Genomic DNA, 13,302 nt, shown 5'->3' on the forward strand with positions numbered 1-13,302 from the left:
CGAGGGTTAAAATTCTCCGGGATTCTGTGAAGGAACGACGGAATCAAAGTTCTGATGTAGATGATCGACTGATAAAAGTGTTTATTTGAATCCATCACTAGTAAAACTCAGTGTAAAAAAAAACAACAAACCAGCATGGAGGTACCCTGAGATGTCTGAGTGACATGCTACTGTAAAACCTGATCAAAAATAAAAGGAGCGGTCGTCACGGCAACCTCCAAACAGCTGCTCAGAGGCCACACATCCACAAGCTAACAGTCCACACGCTGTCAGGGTTAAAAACCAACGCAGGATCCAACGGAGAACCTCAGAAGAGCTACGGCGATGAAGACCTACGGCGCCTTCATCACACAACCCACATCCTTCTCTAAGCTGCACACTAATTAAACTTCAAATGTTTGAAGGAACAAACCCTCGTCTTCATCACGATGACGTCACGCTGGCAGCGTCACGCTGGCGTCAGTCTGACGGGATGATGCTAGCGTGACGTCACCTCTTCTATAGGCTTCACCCTTCTACACACACATGCACACACACACGCTAATGTGAACTCAGATGAAAGTTCTCCTGCCGGGGGGCGTGGCCTGGTCCGGGCTCCGCCCACCCCGGCGCTCTGCTGTTGCTCAGCGGCGCCACGCTCACAGTTTGGCTGCCATGAAGTTGATGTGAGGTTTGACCAGAGGGAAGAGGGGCAGGCTCCGCTTGAACTCCGTCATGTCCCGGATCAACGTGGGCTGGAAACCAGAGGGGCAGGTCAGAGTGGTCACATGGTCTGTGGAGAACCCCCCCCCTACATGCGAGACACAGCCTGGTCCTTACCTGAGGCAGGGAGGGGGCGGGGGCCAAGGTGACATCATTCTGGGATGGAAACTCTCCAACAACTGGACCTGGAAAACAAAGACAGCTGTGCTCATGCTAACCTGATGCTAAAGGAGATGCTAGCTCAGCTCCAGGTGAGACCAGTACAGACACACACTGGTACTGGTCCCACTGGACGGACTCAGGATGAAGATCCTTCCTGAACATAAACGCCAGCCGGACGCGTCTTTGTGTCGCTACGTCACTGAAACGTTGCCCACGCTAACACCCCTGTGAGTCAAACCCTGGTGGGAACGGGATACTCACAGGAGTCCGTCTCTCTGGACAGGACGTGGACAGACACCTTGTGTCTCCTCGGGGCGTCGACCATCAGCCGGTCCTGCAGGGACAGACATCGTTTCACTGTGTGGACCTGGACTGTTTCACTTCCTCAAATCCACATGTGTGAACACACAACCTGGTCCAGTAGTGTGTTGTGTTCCAGCTCTGCTGTTCATCTACACCACATGAGTCCAACTCAAGGCCCGGGGGCCAAATGTGGCCCGCTACATCATTTTATGTGGCCCGCTACATCATTTTATGTGGCCCGCTACATCATTTTATGTGGCCCGCTACATCATTTTATGTGGCCCGCGAGAGAATTAAAGGTCAGTGAAAATGATCTACACATAATGTAAATGTTCAACTACACAAACATTAATGCATTGGTTGTTACCCCGAGGTCCATGGGGTGTTCCCATGGCAACCAGAACAATCACTCCAGACTAAATTCCCGACGTAGTTCCAGGTTTTTACATTGTGCCACGCGTCGGCTGAAACCTTTAAATGACATGTTCTTGTTTTTGTTGTCATTCCTCCTTTGCAGAATGGGAGTAGAACATCTGACCTCCTCATTCAGAGCTGAGCTGATCACAACGGTCATGTTAGGAACAGAAACGTCACTGGACTCTCATGTCTTACTCTGTAGAAGACCATGATGTCTTCCTTCGTCAGCGTCTTCAGGTAGGACACCTCAATGTTATCTGAAACACAAGCAGACAGGAACAGTTCCTGTTACACCTGAGAGGAGCTGGACAGCACTGACAGGACACACACACACACACACACACACACACACACACACACACACACACACACACACACACACGGAGCCCACAGCCGCCCATAGATATAAAGTTTATTGTATATTTTTTATTACTATACATGTTTATGTGGAATTTGGGTGAACTGTATTTCTAAATGTTGGAGCAGAGTTCAGAACTCCTGATGAAGACATTTCAACTAGTGGATGAGTAGAAAAACATGTTTTCGCAGGTGTGTGAACACAGACAGTGGGTCTGTGTCTGGGTTGTGGGGTGACTGTGGGGTGACTGTGGGGTGACTGTGGGGTGACTGTGGGGTGACTGTGGGGTGACTGTGGGGTGACTGTGGGGGCAGTGTCTTGCTGCAAACAATGAAGATCATGTTTCATTATAACATGTCAGCATTACTGTATTTAGTAATACCATATACAGTGATACCTCTGTACTCGACCGCCTCTATACTCGACCAAATCGGTGCTCGACCAAAAAATTCGAGTAGAAAATGTATCGGACCCCGAACAGATTTTCGGTACTCGACTAGCCGAGTCGACCCGAACGCGCTCCTCGGCCAGCGGGTAAGCGTCAGTTCGACTCAGACCGCCAGCGGAGTAACACGTACGCAAATTACGTACGCAAAGATGTACGGAAATTATAGCAAAATATGAAAGTGGTGTACGAGTGTCCGACCTCACGTCGCAGTACGAAATGGCAAAGTCAACCATTTCCTCTATCTTGAAGCGGAAGCAACTGACAATGGACAGGTTCCTTCTTAAAGAAAAGAGGAAGGCTACTGCCCAGCCAGATTCACCTCCACGGAAGAGAGAGAGAAGGGAGAAAACCCCTGGAGGCGCGTTACCTAGCGTCATCATGGAGGGGATTCCCCTTCCATGATGACGCTAGTGCCATCAACCACTCTCCAAAACGTAAAGTAAATTATACAAAATGGTTTATAATGCTTTATCTTTATCATGTACTGCTTGTGCACATTTACGTATTCATTGTTGTTTAGATACACGTTCTTATAATATTTTAGGTATTTTTCTAAATGGTAAGAACGGATTAAAATACTTTCCATTATTTCTTATGGGAAAATTGGTTTCGGTGGTCGAACAAATCGGTGCTCAACCACCACCTCAGAACGGATTATGGTCGAGTACAGAGGTATTACTGTACATATATTATAAATATTTGATGTATATACCTGTATAAGCTTATAGTATATGAAAAATATGTGGTTATAGTGAGAGCCAACTGGACCATTTTGACCATTGTAGGTATTGTGTGTACATAATGAAAACCTGCTATTCTATACACTTCCAATGACCTGCATTAAGGAATTTAGAACATAAAGATGAAAAAAATTCCTGTACTGGAAATATTTAAAATATATTTAGTCTTTTAACTGATTTATTGGGAGAGAAACAGAAAAAGCAACAAAAACGTCACTTTTGGGCCCAAACAGGTCCCCAGGGTTAAAGCGGTGCGTTTGTCCCTGGACCAATGAAAAGCCATGAGGTGAAGACGACGGTCGGGCCCCACCTCTGTCGAAGTTGTACTGCTGGGAGATGATCTCGCCCCAGTACTTTGCACACTCAGCAGACAGCTTCTTGGGCTTGTCCAGGCGGCGGATGGCCAGAGCCTGGATGTGTTTCTGGAACGCCTCCTCGTTCATCTCCTCCACAACCTTCTCCATGGTGCAGAGGAAGGCCTCCACTCGGCTCTCCAGGTAGTGGGGCGCCTTCTCCGACTGGATGATGAAGCGGAGGCCCTGCACGCCGTTGGCCCGGCGAGGCCCGCTGAACACGATGTAGCCTGAGGGGCGGAGAAGGGAGGAAGTCGGGTCAAAACATTGCTCAGAGGACTTGTGGAAAGGAAGAAACGTGGTCCACATCCATGTTCTGGAGTCATGTGATAGAAAACACTGATCTGAACACAAGTTTTTTTAAGAAAATGACCCGCGTGTGCACTGGTGTGTCGCTCCTGAACCAGGTGCTCACACACGTATGTCAGCTCACGGCTCACCCAGCTGCTCTTTGGTCCTCAGCGTGTTGAAGCAGGGTTCAGAGATGATCTGACAGAACAGCTCCAGCAGCATGTTCTCATGAGTCGTCTGCATCTCCGTCTGATAGTAGATCTCGATGCCACAGTTGTTGTGCACCTCGTTCCTCTGCTGGTAGACGTACCAGCCACCTGGGTGCAGGGGGGACACGTTCAGTTTCCTCTGGTCTACGTCTCTCCTGGACGTAGAATTTACCCTTCAAATTCTCTGCTTTCGTTTTCTATCAGTCCTCTGAATAAGCTCCTAGTATATTAGATGTTTTTATTCTGATTGTTTGTACAGTAACATGATATTATGTGCTGTAATGATCCACTAGTAAATATATGATTCATATTTGTGGCCGACTGACGCACATCACCTACCGTCTGGAACCTGCACCTCTCGGTAGCGAATCAGCTGGCTCGGGAGGAGGGGCTTCGTACGAGCATGCTCAATGAGCGTGTCCTCCACCATCTGCATCATACCCAGAGCAGACTAGAAGGGAGGAACAAAACGGCGTTTCTTCCTCAATGAGGGAGGTTTTGCTCAGGGGGGGTTCTGTTAAGTTTCAGATTGCATTGATAAGAAATAAAACAAACCTCCTTTGTGATGTTGCCGTGGATCAAGGCTTCAATATGGAACCTGGACAGCAGCTGAGATATGAAGGCCTTCAGACGTGGTAGAGTGACATCTGAAACAGATCAGACCACACCCATCAACCACGGGAGACGTCCCAGCGTCTGTGTGATCAGACTACACGCCCACGTCACACGGTCACACACAGTAACGTCGGGGCTGATGGGTAAACTGCTGCAGGAAGTGGAGGCCCTGGTGCTGCAGCAGCTACACGAGGGCTCTCCTTTATTTCCCACCTCAGTGAACTGCTGAGTCAGCAGACGGACAGAAGAAGCGGCAGCTCACCGTCCAGAGCCTCTCGCAGCTCGTCTTTGGTCCACGCCACCTCCGTCATCAGCAGGCGGAGGTAGTACATGGCGTGCTGGTGAGGCTGCTCCGCCCGGAAGTTATTCAACGACCTCATGTACTGCAGGGGGGGGAGAAGACCGCGTGGTTCAGCGTCCGCGCTGGAGCCCAGACAAGCGTTCAGCAGACAGCGTGGACCCGTCAGAGTGCGTACTGATGGGGGCGCTGCACCACCTCTTACCGCTTCCTTGATGATGTCGAAGCGCTTCTCGTCGATGTCGAAGGTGGCCATCTTCTCGATGATCTTCTTCAGCAGGATGTGCTGCTTGTCGCTGTAGCCTCTGACGGACAGCTGCAGCAGAGACGGAGTGTTACCCTCAGACGCTCCTCTAACTCGTACTGACACCCCCCCACCATGAAGACACACAACCACGACTAAAACATTGCAGCTGCTCCTGCCTTACCCCCACCACACCCCCGTTGCACACAGACGCTCGCTGTCAAACGGTTAGAACAAAGACGGAGGAGTTTAGTCCAGTTCCTGCTCTGAGTAGAAGACACGTCTGATTGGTTGAGAGTCCATCGCTTAGGTCAGAACTACTGACGCAGCACCGACTGTCACGGTGTGAACTTGTGTTGTACCTCTCCTTAACTAACATACAGCACTGTAAGGCGCACCTAAAAGCCTGGTCTCAAAAACCAACAGTGGACGTTATAGTATGGAAAATACTGTGATCTTTTGCTCTTGCATTCACTCTTTTCCCAGTTGATTACTGCGGTGTTTGCTTCACCACTCAGTAGAAAAGTCTCCTGTTGGTAGTGACACACAGACAACGCGTGACCCAGAATTCAAATCTTTCATTCTGTGCTATTTACTGCACAAACATATAGTTTGTCCTAGTTATTATCTGTAAGGAGCTCTCCTAGTTCACCACAGCTTGTGAAGTCATCTGCTCCTCCCCTCATGACACTGACAGGACGGGGGCGGCAGCGACTCATCTGTTCATGATCGACTAGACCTGTGCAGTCCTAACGTGTCCTCCAGAAACCATGTATGTTCTCAGGGTGGTTCAAACATGTCGCTCCAGGACGCCCCCATTCTGAACAACAACTCAGAGGGAATCCCTCCCTACATGAACCTGAACGCCCAAACTACTGACTGTCCATCACAGACAAGGACGTCTCATTAAACACTTCAGTCGTGAATGCAGGGGTGAGAGACAGCTCAGAAAATCAGGTTAGTGGGTCACATGACCACGTGTTAGAGCGGGAGTCAGACAGAACAAACGTCCAGCACGGCAAACCAGTCCGTTCCACAGGTGAGTCGAACACGATGCCTTCATGACACACCCGCAGCTGAGAAACCCGCTGCGTTCAAGAGCAGGAGAACGACTTCCTGCCCGACAGACAGGAAGTAGAAATATGTCAGAGAATCTGCATCATTTGGCGTTTGTTGGTGGTGTCTTACTGAAATGTCACCGCTAACCGTCTTGATGACACCTCATGAGCAGATTCTCATCAACATGCTGGCCAATCAGAGCACACAGCGTTTCATTTCATCACACCAAGGCTCGACTCCAAACCACTCCCACGTGCTGACCCCCCCAGCGGGAGGAGGGGGGGAGGTCCTGCAGCCGTTCTGACTTACGAGGATAGCATTCATCCCCGAGGCTACGCCGTACACCAGCCCCGCCAGGCGAGCTGCATATGTATACTCTTTTAAATCATCCTTCAGTAACCTGAGCAACAGGTAGGTCATGTTGCAGTGCAGGGGGTCTGCGTAAAGGTAGCGACTATTGGAAGGGAAACAGAGCAAAAAAAATCAAAAACCAAACCATGTTTGTTGGGTATGAGGGTCGTCAAGGAAACACAAGACAATGCCAGTGTGATATAAGAAGAGTATGTATATGCAGCCTCATGACCAGCGCTACACCTTCAATCTAAGACCCCTGACTACCGCCTGGACCCGATGTGACGTACACGTGTGCTTCAAGTCTAAATGAATCAGTGATGAGGAGGATTTGAAAACATAAGGAATTACAGGAGGGTGGGGGTGAGCAAAAACGGAACAGCTTTGATGAAGAATGAAGAAGAAGATACAGAGAGGACGGCGCTCAACCAGATCTGGGTGGGACGTTTTTTTGGGCCCAATCAGCATCGACCAGGAACACCTGTCTCAACATCTCTCCCTTTGAAATTTGTATCATCCAGAGTGATTTTACCATCACGAGTCAACCGAGGCCTGGCTGAGCCACAACAGTCCAGTCTGAGGATAACAAAGGTTGGGGGGGTAAGGTCTGGGATGCAGCATGAGGGCAATGGGGCGTGAATACTTACATACATCCCATAGACGGTATTTTGGAGGTCATAGTTCAAGCCAGCTAGCTCGGCTGCATATGCATACTCGATGAGGGAGTCCTTGAGGAGCTCCAGGTATAAATATGCCATGTTACAATGCAATGGGTCCACGTACGCAAACGGGCTGCGGAGAGAATGGCAGTGGTCAAACAGAAGAGAGAACGTGAGTGTGGAGGCCCTGGAGCTGAAGATGCTACAGAGCATGTCTGATCTCATTCATCTGGACGAATACACGCATTCTGTTCTCCAACACAGCAACACGGAAAAAGCAGCAGATGCTAGCATTTTTCATCCGTTTCAACCGCCGTTTTACCAAAAATGTCATCTTCAGATCGTTTCTGCTGCGAGATCAGCTCTCCAAAGCAGCCTGGAGATTTACTCCACATCCTCACTAAACTGGTACTACTCAAATCACATATCTGTCGAGTTCTACTGTTCCTGAAAAAATAACATCTCCTGCAGCTCCTTTTCTTGATTTGTTGGTCCAACACTCCTTAAAAAAGTTGTTTACGCACCTGAAGAACTCAAAGTTAAGGCATGCTTTGGGCAGGAAGAACTTGTCATCCTGCTTGAACCACACTTTGCTCATAGCGGTGTCCTGCAGGGAGGTCAAACACAGGCGGTCATTTTCATTCTCACTGAAGGCACAAAGATGGTCTGCAGAACCTGCACATGTCAGCTAAAGAACACTAAACGTGTTAATAAAATAAATAAATAAATACATTTCTTTAAAAAATTATATATATATATATAATAAAATAAATAAATGTAGACTTATGACGTTATCTGATCAATAAATATCTCCTGGTCTTTTAGCAGTGAAAGAAAAAATGTAATCTTTGGTTTAGATAATGGAAAATATTCTCTGCTGTTGACACATAACAAAATGGTACTGTTATAAAAGCTCTATGTATAAATAATACCTCATTACCCTAGGGACACATTGAACGCGTGACACAGAAGGGGCTACAGGTTCTCCATGAAGCTGAGATTGAAAAGCGCTTGCCTTGATTAAACTTGGGACCGATGGGGAGTCTTTCTCCAGAGGGTAGATCTCAAAGTTGGTGGGGATGAACTCGTTCCTCATGGGCAGCGTGAACTTCCCGTTCAGGTCTGCACTCGCCCATTTCTGAAACACAGGTGTAGGACGGAGGAGGCGGTCAGTACACACTCATCAGTGTGAAGACAGAGTGTGTCTGCGGCCGTTCACCTCGATGGACGCGTCCGTGATGGCCTCCTGTTTGTACTGCGTTCCATACCACTCTTCTGTTCTGTCCGTCTGCCCTTCGAATGACTTTGACACCACTGCAACTCTGGAAAGAGTGAAACAGATCAAACAGCAGCTGGAAGGCAGCGTCCTTTATCCGTTATCCTCCACGTTACCAATCGTGAATGTTCGGCCTCACAAATCCGCGTCTGACAGGGAAGCTAAAGGATAAGTGAATTCATGCCTGCTCTTGGACGTCACCACACTGACCTGACATGTTCTGGTCTCAGCTTGTCCAGCACCATCTCTATCAGATCTGGCCTGAAGTCCTCCAGGAGGTACTCAGCAGCCAGGACCTCTTCCAGGGGGTAGTACTGATCACAGAGAGCACAGAGCTGTTAATCTGCTCGTAACAACATCAGCTGCATCGCCCTGGAAACGACCTTTGCACATGGAGGAGACGTACGTGCAGCAAACCGGACACTTTGGAGGTGTATCCACGGGGTCTCTCCTTGTCCTTGAACCTGAAGGCCACTTTGTTTAAATCCTACACAGACAGAGATGATCAGGACTCAGGATGAACAGCTGAAAGCGTTTAGATTGAACAGTCAATGAATGGACCGGACGCGCCGTACGACAAACCAAGCACCAACACACACTCATACAGTGGTGACAGAGGCTCACGCACCAGCCAACAACGTTACCTTGCACTCCTCAAACACCCACTCCTGAGGCCCCTCAGTGCGTAGCTTCTGGATGTACTGGAACATGTGGAAGATGATGTCCTCAACATGCACTGCAGCGACACAACAGGACTCAGTGAAAACCGCTCTGAGCGTGGGCGTCACACCCGTAACACACCCCGCTGCTGGTTCAGGGAGACTCACAGAGGCCCTCCTCAGTCAGGTCCACGTTGATGATGAAGAACATGAATCCTCTTGCTCCTTCTTTCTGCCCTCCAACAAGTGTGTTCACCCAGCCTTAAAAAAAACAAGCATGTCACTCCTTTCCAGAAAACACACCAACAACTTTCAAACACCAAGATGATCCCTTCAGTTTAAATGATGCATTATTTTAATAGTCTGTTAAAAGGCAGACGTCAGATCAGTCCACATTCTCCAAAGTGAAGCAGACGCAGCAGTTGGACTCTTACAGACTGAAACTTCCACTTACTCCCCTTTGTTTGGGGATTTTCTTATCATTTCTGGGCCACATCAACTCTTTCCTGACTGTGTAGCGTCTTCTACCGCAGCATGAACGCATCAGCCGTTACCCTGGAGCTCTACTTCATGACCTACCTTTGGATTTCAGCTCAGACAACAAGCTTCCAGGTCCCTCGTGACCAATCAGATGTCCCAGATAATGTCCTGGGTTGGATTTGTAGTATTTTTGCAGGTCTGGGATGGGGAAGGTCACGTACAAGTTCCGAATGTCTTTAATGGGCACCACCTTGTAGAATTGCTGAAACAGAACAGATCACATATTATTACTTAAGCTGTTCATGTGATGTTTAATGATATTATTAAATGGTCCTATTATGAAAATCCCACTTTCACAGGTCTCTACATATACATATTTGTCCTCCCTAACCCGACCATTTCCTAGAATCTGGTGAACAAACACTTCCTCCGTCAATAGATATGTAGAATCTTTTGGATTCATGGCTGGACAGAATCAAAAACGATCGGATTCATAAAGCACCGAACCTTACGTCATCTCCAGTGTGATTGATAAAGTAAATTGACCTATCCTGAGTCACATTTGATTGTCCACTCGAATATGGGCGCGGTCATCACCGAGGGGGGGTTCGCTCCGGCTACAGTAGCAGTGTGTAGTAATGCCATGGTTCAGAGCTACACACTGAAAGTTCCTCACAAACTGTTGAAGTCAGCTAGCATTTGGCTAACTAGTTAGGTCCACTTCAGTCATGTATGTATATGTGTGGGTGTGTGTGGGGGGTCATGTTCAGGCTACCCTAGCAGTGTATGGTAACGACCTGGCTCAGAGCTACACACTGACAGTTCCTCACAAGCTGTTGAAGTCAGCCAGCATTTTGCTAACTAGTTAACGCCACTTCAGTCAGGTGTGCGTGTCTGTGTAAGGCTATCCCCAGCGTGATTTACAGAGGGAGCTCGGAGCCACGCCCATTAACACAGAACGTTTCAGAACCGAAGTGATTTTATCAATATTCAATCAAAGACACTGAGGACCACGGATCACTTTGTGGCAAACCATTTCAAATACAGTGTAGTTGGACATCTGGCAGCTGAATGACATCAATTAAAAAAAGCATAACAAACATTAACTAACACTCGGTCTCACAGTGACTTAAGTGTGACTCACTCTGAGGTGCTCCTCCTGGAATGGGTGCTCAGTGAATTCTGGGACGGGAACATTCTTGTTCTCCACTTCTCCAAACAGCTCGATCACCATGGAGGTCAACTCGTCTAAGGATTCTGTTGGTGTGGAGAAGACGAGGAAACAGAAGGATAAGAGATGACATAATCCTTTATTGTCCCACAGTGGGGAAATTTGTGATGTCAGGCTACAAGTGATCATGTCAGCACAAACAAATCCCAACAAAGTACAACTCATTCTGAAAGACACGACGATCACACCAATAAACAAGACATCAACAGGCTGATAACAATGACACTAAATCTATTATTTCAGCTGGTGATGAAACACCAGACATTTCAGATTTGGCACCAGAATGAACACTCAGAAAAACACTAAGATGACAAATCCAATGCTCCTGACTAGTTAATAAATACCATGGGTCGCTGTCATCACCATGAACATATGACACCGACTTTGACCAATAGATTCATTCAGGTTTACCCATCAATACAAGATAAGAAGTTGGATACTTGGTTTGTTAAACAAAAAAATACTGCAAGGAAGAGGAAGCTGTTCTTTCATTACTAGCAGTTCTATGAATGAATGAATGATTGAACAACTTCCACTGAGTAAGCTAAGCTAACAATAAACAGGTCTAATCTCTGCAGCCGGATCAAATATGGGACAAGAACATTTTGTTCTATTTGCTTTTTTACAACAAGTAATGCAAGCAGTTTGTGGCAAATAGATTTCAGCTCCAACAATTTCATAACTATATAAATGTTGCCTTGTTTGAATTTATACCTCTAGTTGCACATGGAAAGCTGATAGGTCAAGTAATAAACCTGACCCAATCCCTTCCTGTCTTATCGCATTATAGAACCAGATTAGATGTGAGCGTTCCCGTTCGGGGATGAACTCTCACCTCTACCGAGCACACAGAGTCCCATCAGGTTAGAAGAATAGTTTGTCAAATGAAACTTCAGGAGCTCCTGACGAATGTCAACCCCTTCCTGAGATGGCCTGGTCTCAAGGGTCAGTTTGTTCCCTTCAAAACAAAAATCACACGTTATAAAAAATAACCAGTCAACCCACAGATCTCAGTTCAACTGGAGTAGAAAAGTTGAAGAGCACCACCTCAGGGTGGTCTTCATGAGGGTCATGTGACCTCTGTAATTTAAACATTTATGAACCCTCCCCATACTGATATTAAACCACTTCATGTCTGCATCAACTTTTCCCACACTCTGATAGATTGTTTAATACACTTCTGTAAACTTGCAGGAGGAACTGTGAGTCTTGGAATGCAGCACACACACGGATGCCGTCAGCCAATAGCATGCGTGTACAGTGTCATGTGACTAACGCTTATGGGAGACACTTGCTCCTTGCCTCTCACCCTCTCCCTTGTCCTCCATGAGATGAAACTTACATCTCATTGAGGACAATGTATAATATTTATATATAATTTTAAAAATCCGCGACGTAGTGAAGCCTCACACCTTGAAGTGCGAATAAGCGAGGGATTACTGTATATAAGTCCAGCTTACATAAGTCCAGGAAAGACCTTATATAAATCCAGACTGACATCCGGAAGTTACTCTGAATTTGAAGTGGTTCAGAAGTCTGATCTGGACACAATGACAGAGTAAACTTTCTTTCTGCTTCGAGACACAGAAGATTTAAACGGCTGCTGTGTTTCAGCTGATTTGATGCGTTTCTGCATGTTTCCTGGATGCAGAGCAGCATGCCCTTTACTTTACAAATTAAAGTGTGGCCATTATGTCATATTTAATCCTTTATTATGTCATATTTAGCCTAAATATGTGTCCCACATTGGAGATGTGTTTGAAAATGCTCAGTACTAATCCTCTAGTGTTTAAACAGGCACAGTTTTAGTCATATTTACACTACATGATGCTACAAATATTCTACCTGTTCCAAATTTGCTGAAGGGGTGGTTCGGGTTGCCAGTAGCCTTCTCCAACTGAAACAGCCTCCAGGCATCATTCATCAGGTTCTTCTCATGCTCGGAGTCCACGGCCTTCACCTCCCGGTCCTTGCAGCTCTCATCAAACAAGGGACACAGGAAGAACTGGGCGAACCTACAAAAACAAAATGGAAATAAAGGAAATGTGGAAACAGTGAAGAATTGATTTTCAAGCGCAAAATAATGCTCCTCATTTTCATAATGTATTCTGTTCTGGGTTTAATGAAAGTTGTCAGGTGTGGGAAGACAAAGAACAGGATCTAGTCAGAGTAAACACCAATCAGTTTGCATCTGAGCCGTGCTGAACATGCAAATGAGCAACAGACAAGCAGCGACCATGTGGATGTCTTTCCAGCTGCAGCCGTGGTTCGTTTGTGACACTGATGTGTGCAGCAAAAGTAAAGGCTCTGACACCTCCTCCAAGTAGAAATGTAAAAAGAAAATCAATCCCCACGTCACATGAATATGAACTGGAGGGATTAGAAATGTCCTGCAGAATGCATCTTTTTTCGTTGTGTTCAAAGATTACGACTGACTACTCTCCATT

General features: G+C 46.9%; 1 protein-coding gene across 3 annotated transcripts in view; it reads right to left on the reverse strand.

Annotated features, from left to right (window-relative positions):
• Window positions 1–66: 66 nt before the first annotated feature.
• ide (insulin-degrading enzyme) overlaps window positions 67–13,302 on the reverse strand; it is a 16,442-nt gene continuing 3,206 nt past the window's right edge. For 2 of the 3 annotated variants that reach the window (XM_068326527.1, XM_068326528.1), the window contains exons 4-24: window positions 12,701–12,870; window positions 11,691–11,813; window positions 10,769–10,881; window positions 9,724–9,886; window positions 9,313–9,405; window positions 9,130–9,221; window positions 8,892–8,972; window positions 8,696–8,799; window positions 8,429–8,531; window positions 8,225–8,347; window positions 7,734–7,816; window positions 7,198–7,342; window positions 4,861–5,212; window positions 4,539–4,630; window positions 4,323–4,434; window positions 3,924–4,091; window positions 3,441–3,713; window positions 1,780–1,841; window positions 1,126–1,198; window positions 820–887; window positions 67–734 (exon numbers count right to left, since the gene is read on the reverse strand). In XM_068326527.1, coding sequence (XP_068182628.1) covers window positions 639–734; window positions 820–887; window positions 1,126–1,198; window positions 1,780–1,841; window positions 3,441–3,713; window positions 3,924–4,091; window positions 4,323–4,434; window positions 4,539–4,630; window positions 4,861–5,212; window positions 7,198–7,342; window positions 7,734–7,816; window positions 8,225–8,347; window positions 8,429–8,531; window positions 8,696–8,799; window positions 8,892–8,972; window positions 9,130–9,221; window positions 9,313–9,405; window positions 9,724–9,886; window positions 10,769–10,881; window positions 11,691–11,813; window positions 12,701–12,870 — 2,689 coding nt within the window. In that variant the 3' untranslated portion in view covers window positions 67–638. The remainder of the gene's footprint in view (window positions 735–819; window positions 888–1,125; window positions 1,199–1,779; window positions 1,842–3,440; window positions 3,714–3,923; window positions 4,092–4,322; window positions 4,435–4,538; window positions 4,631–4,860; window positions 5,213–7,197; window positions 7,343–7,733; window positions 7,817–8,224; window positions 8,348–8,428; window positions 8,532–8,695; window positions 8,800–8,891; window positions 8,973–9,129; window positions 9,222–9,312; window positions 9,406–9,723; window positions 9,887–10,768; window positions 10,882–11,690; window positions 11,814–12,700; window positions 12,871–13,302) is intronic. The other variant, XM_068326529.1, reaches the window with a different exon arrangement.

The sequence above is a fragment of the Antennarius striatus genome, chromosome 11 (assembly GCF_040054535.1).
Source record: "Antennarius striatus isolate MH-2024 chromosome 11, ASM4005453v1, whole genome shotgun sequence".
In the NCBI taxonomy this organism is placed as follows: Eukaryota; Metazoa; Chordata; class Actinopteri; order Lophiiformes; family Antennariidae; genus Antennarius; species Antennarius striatus.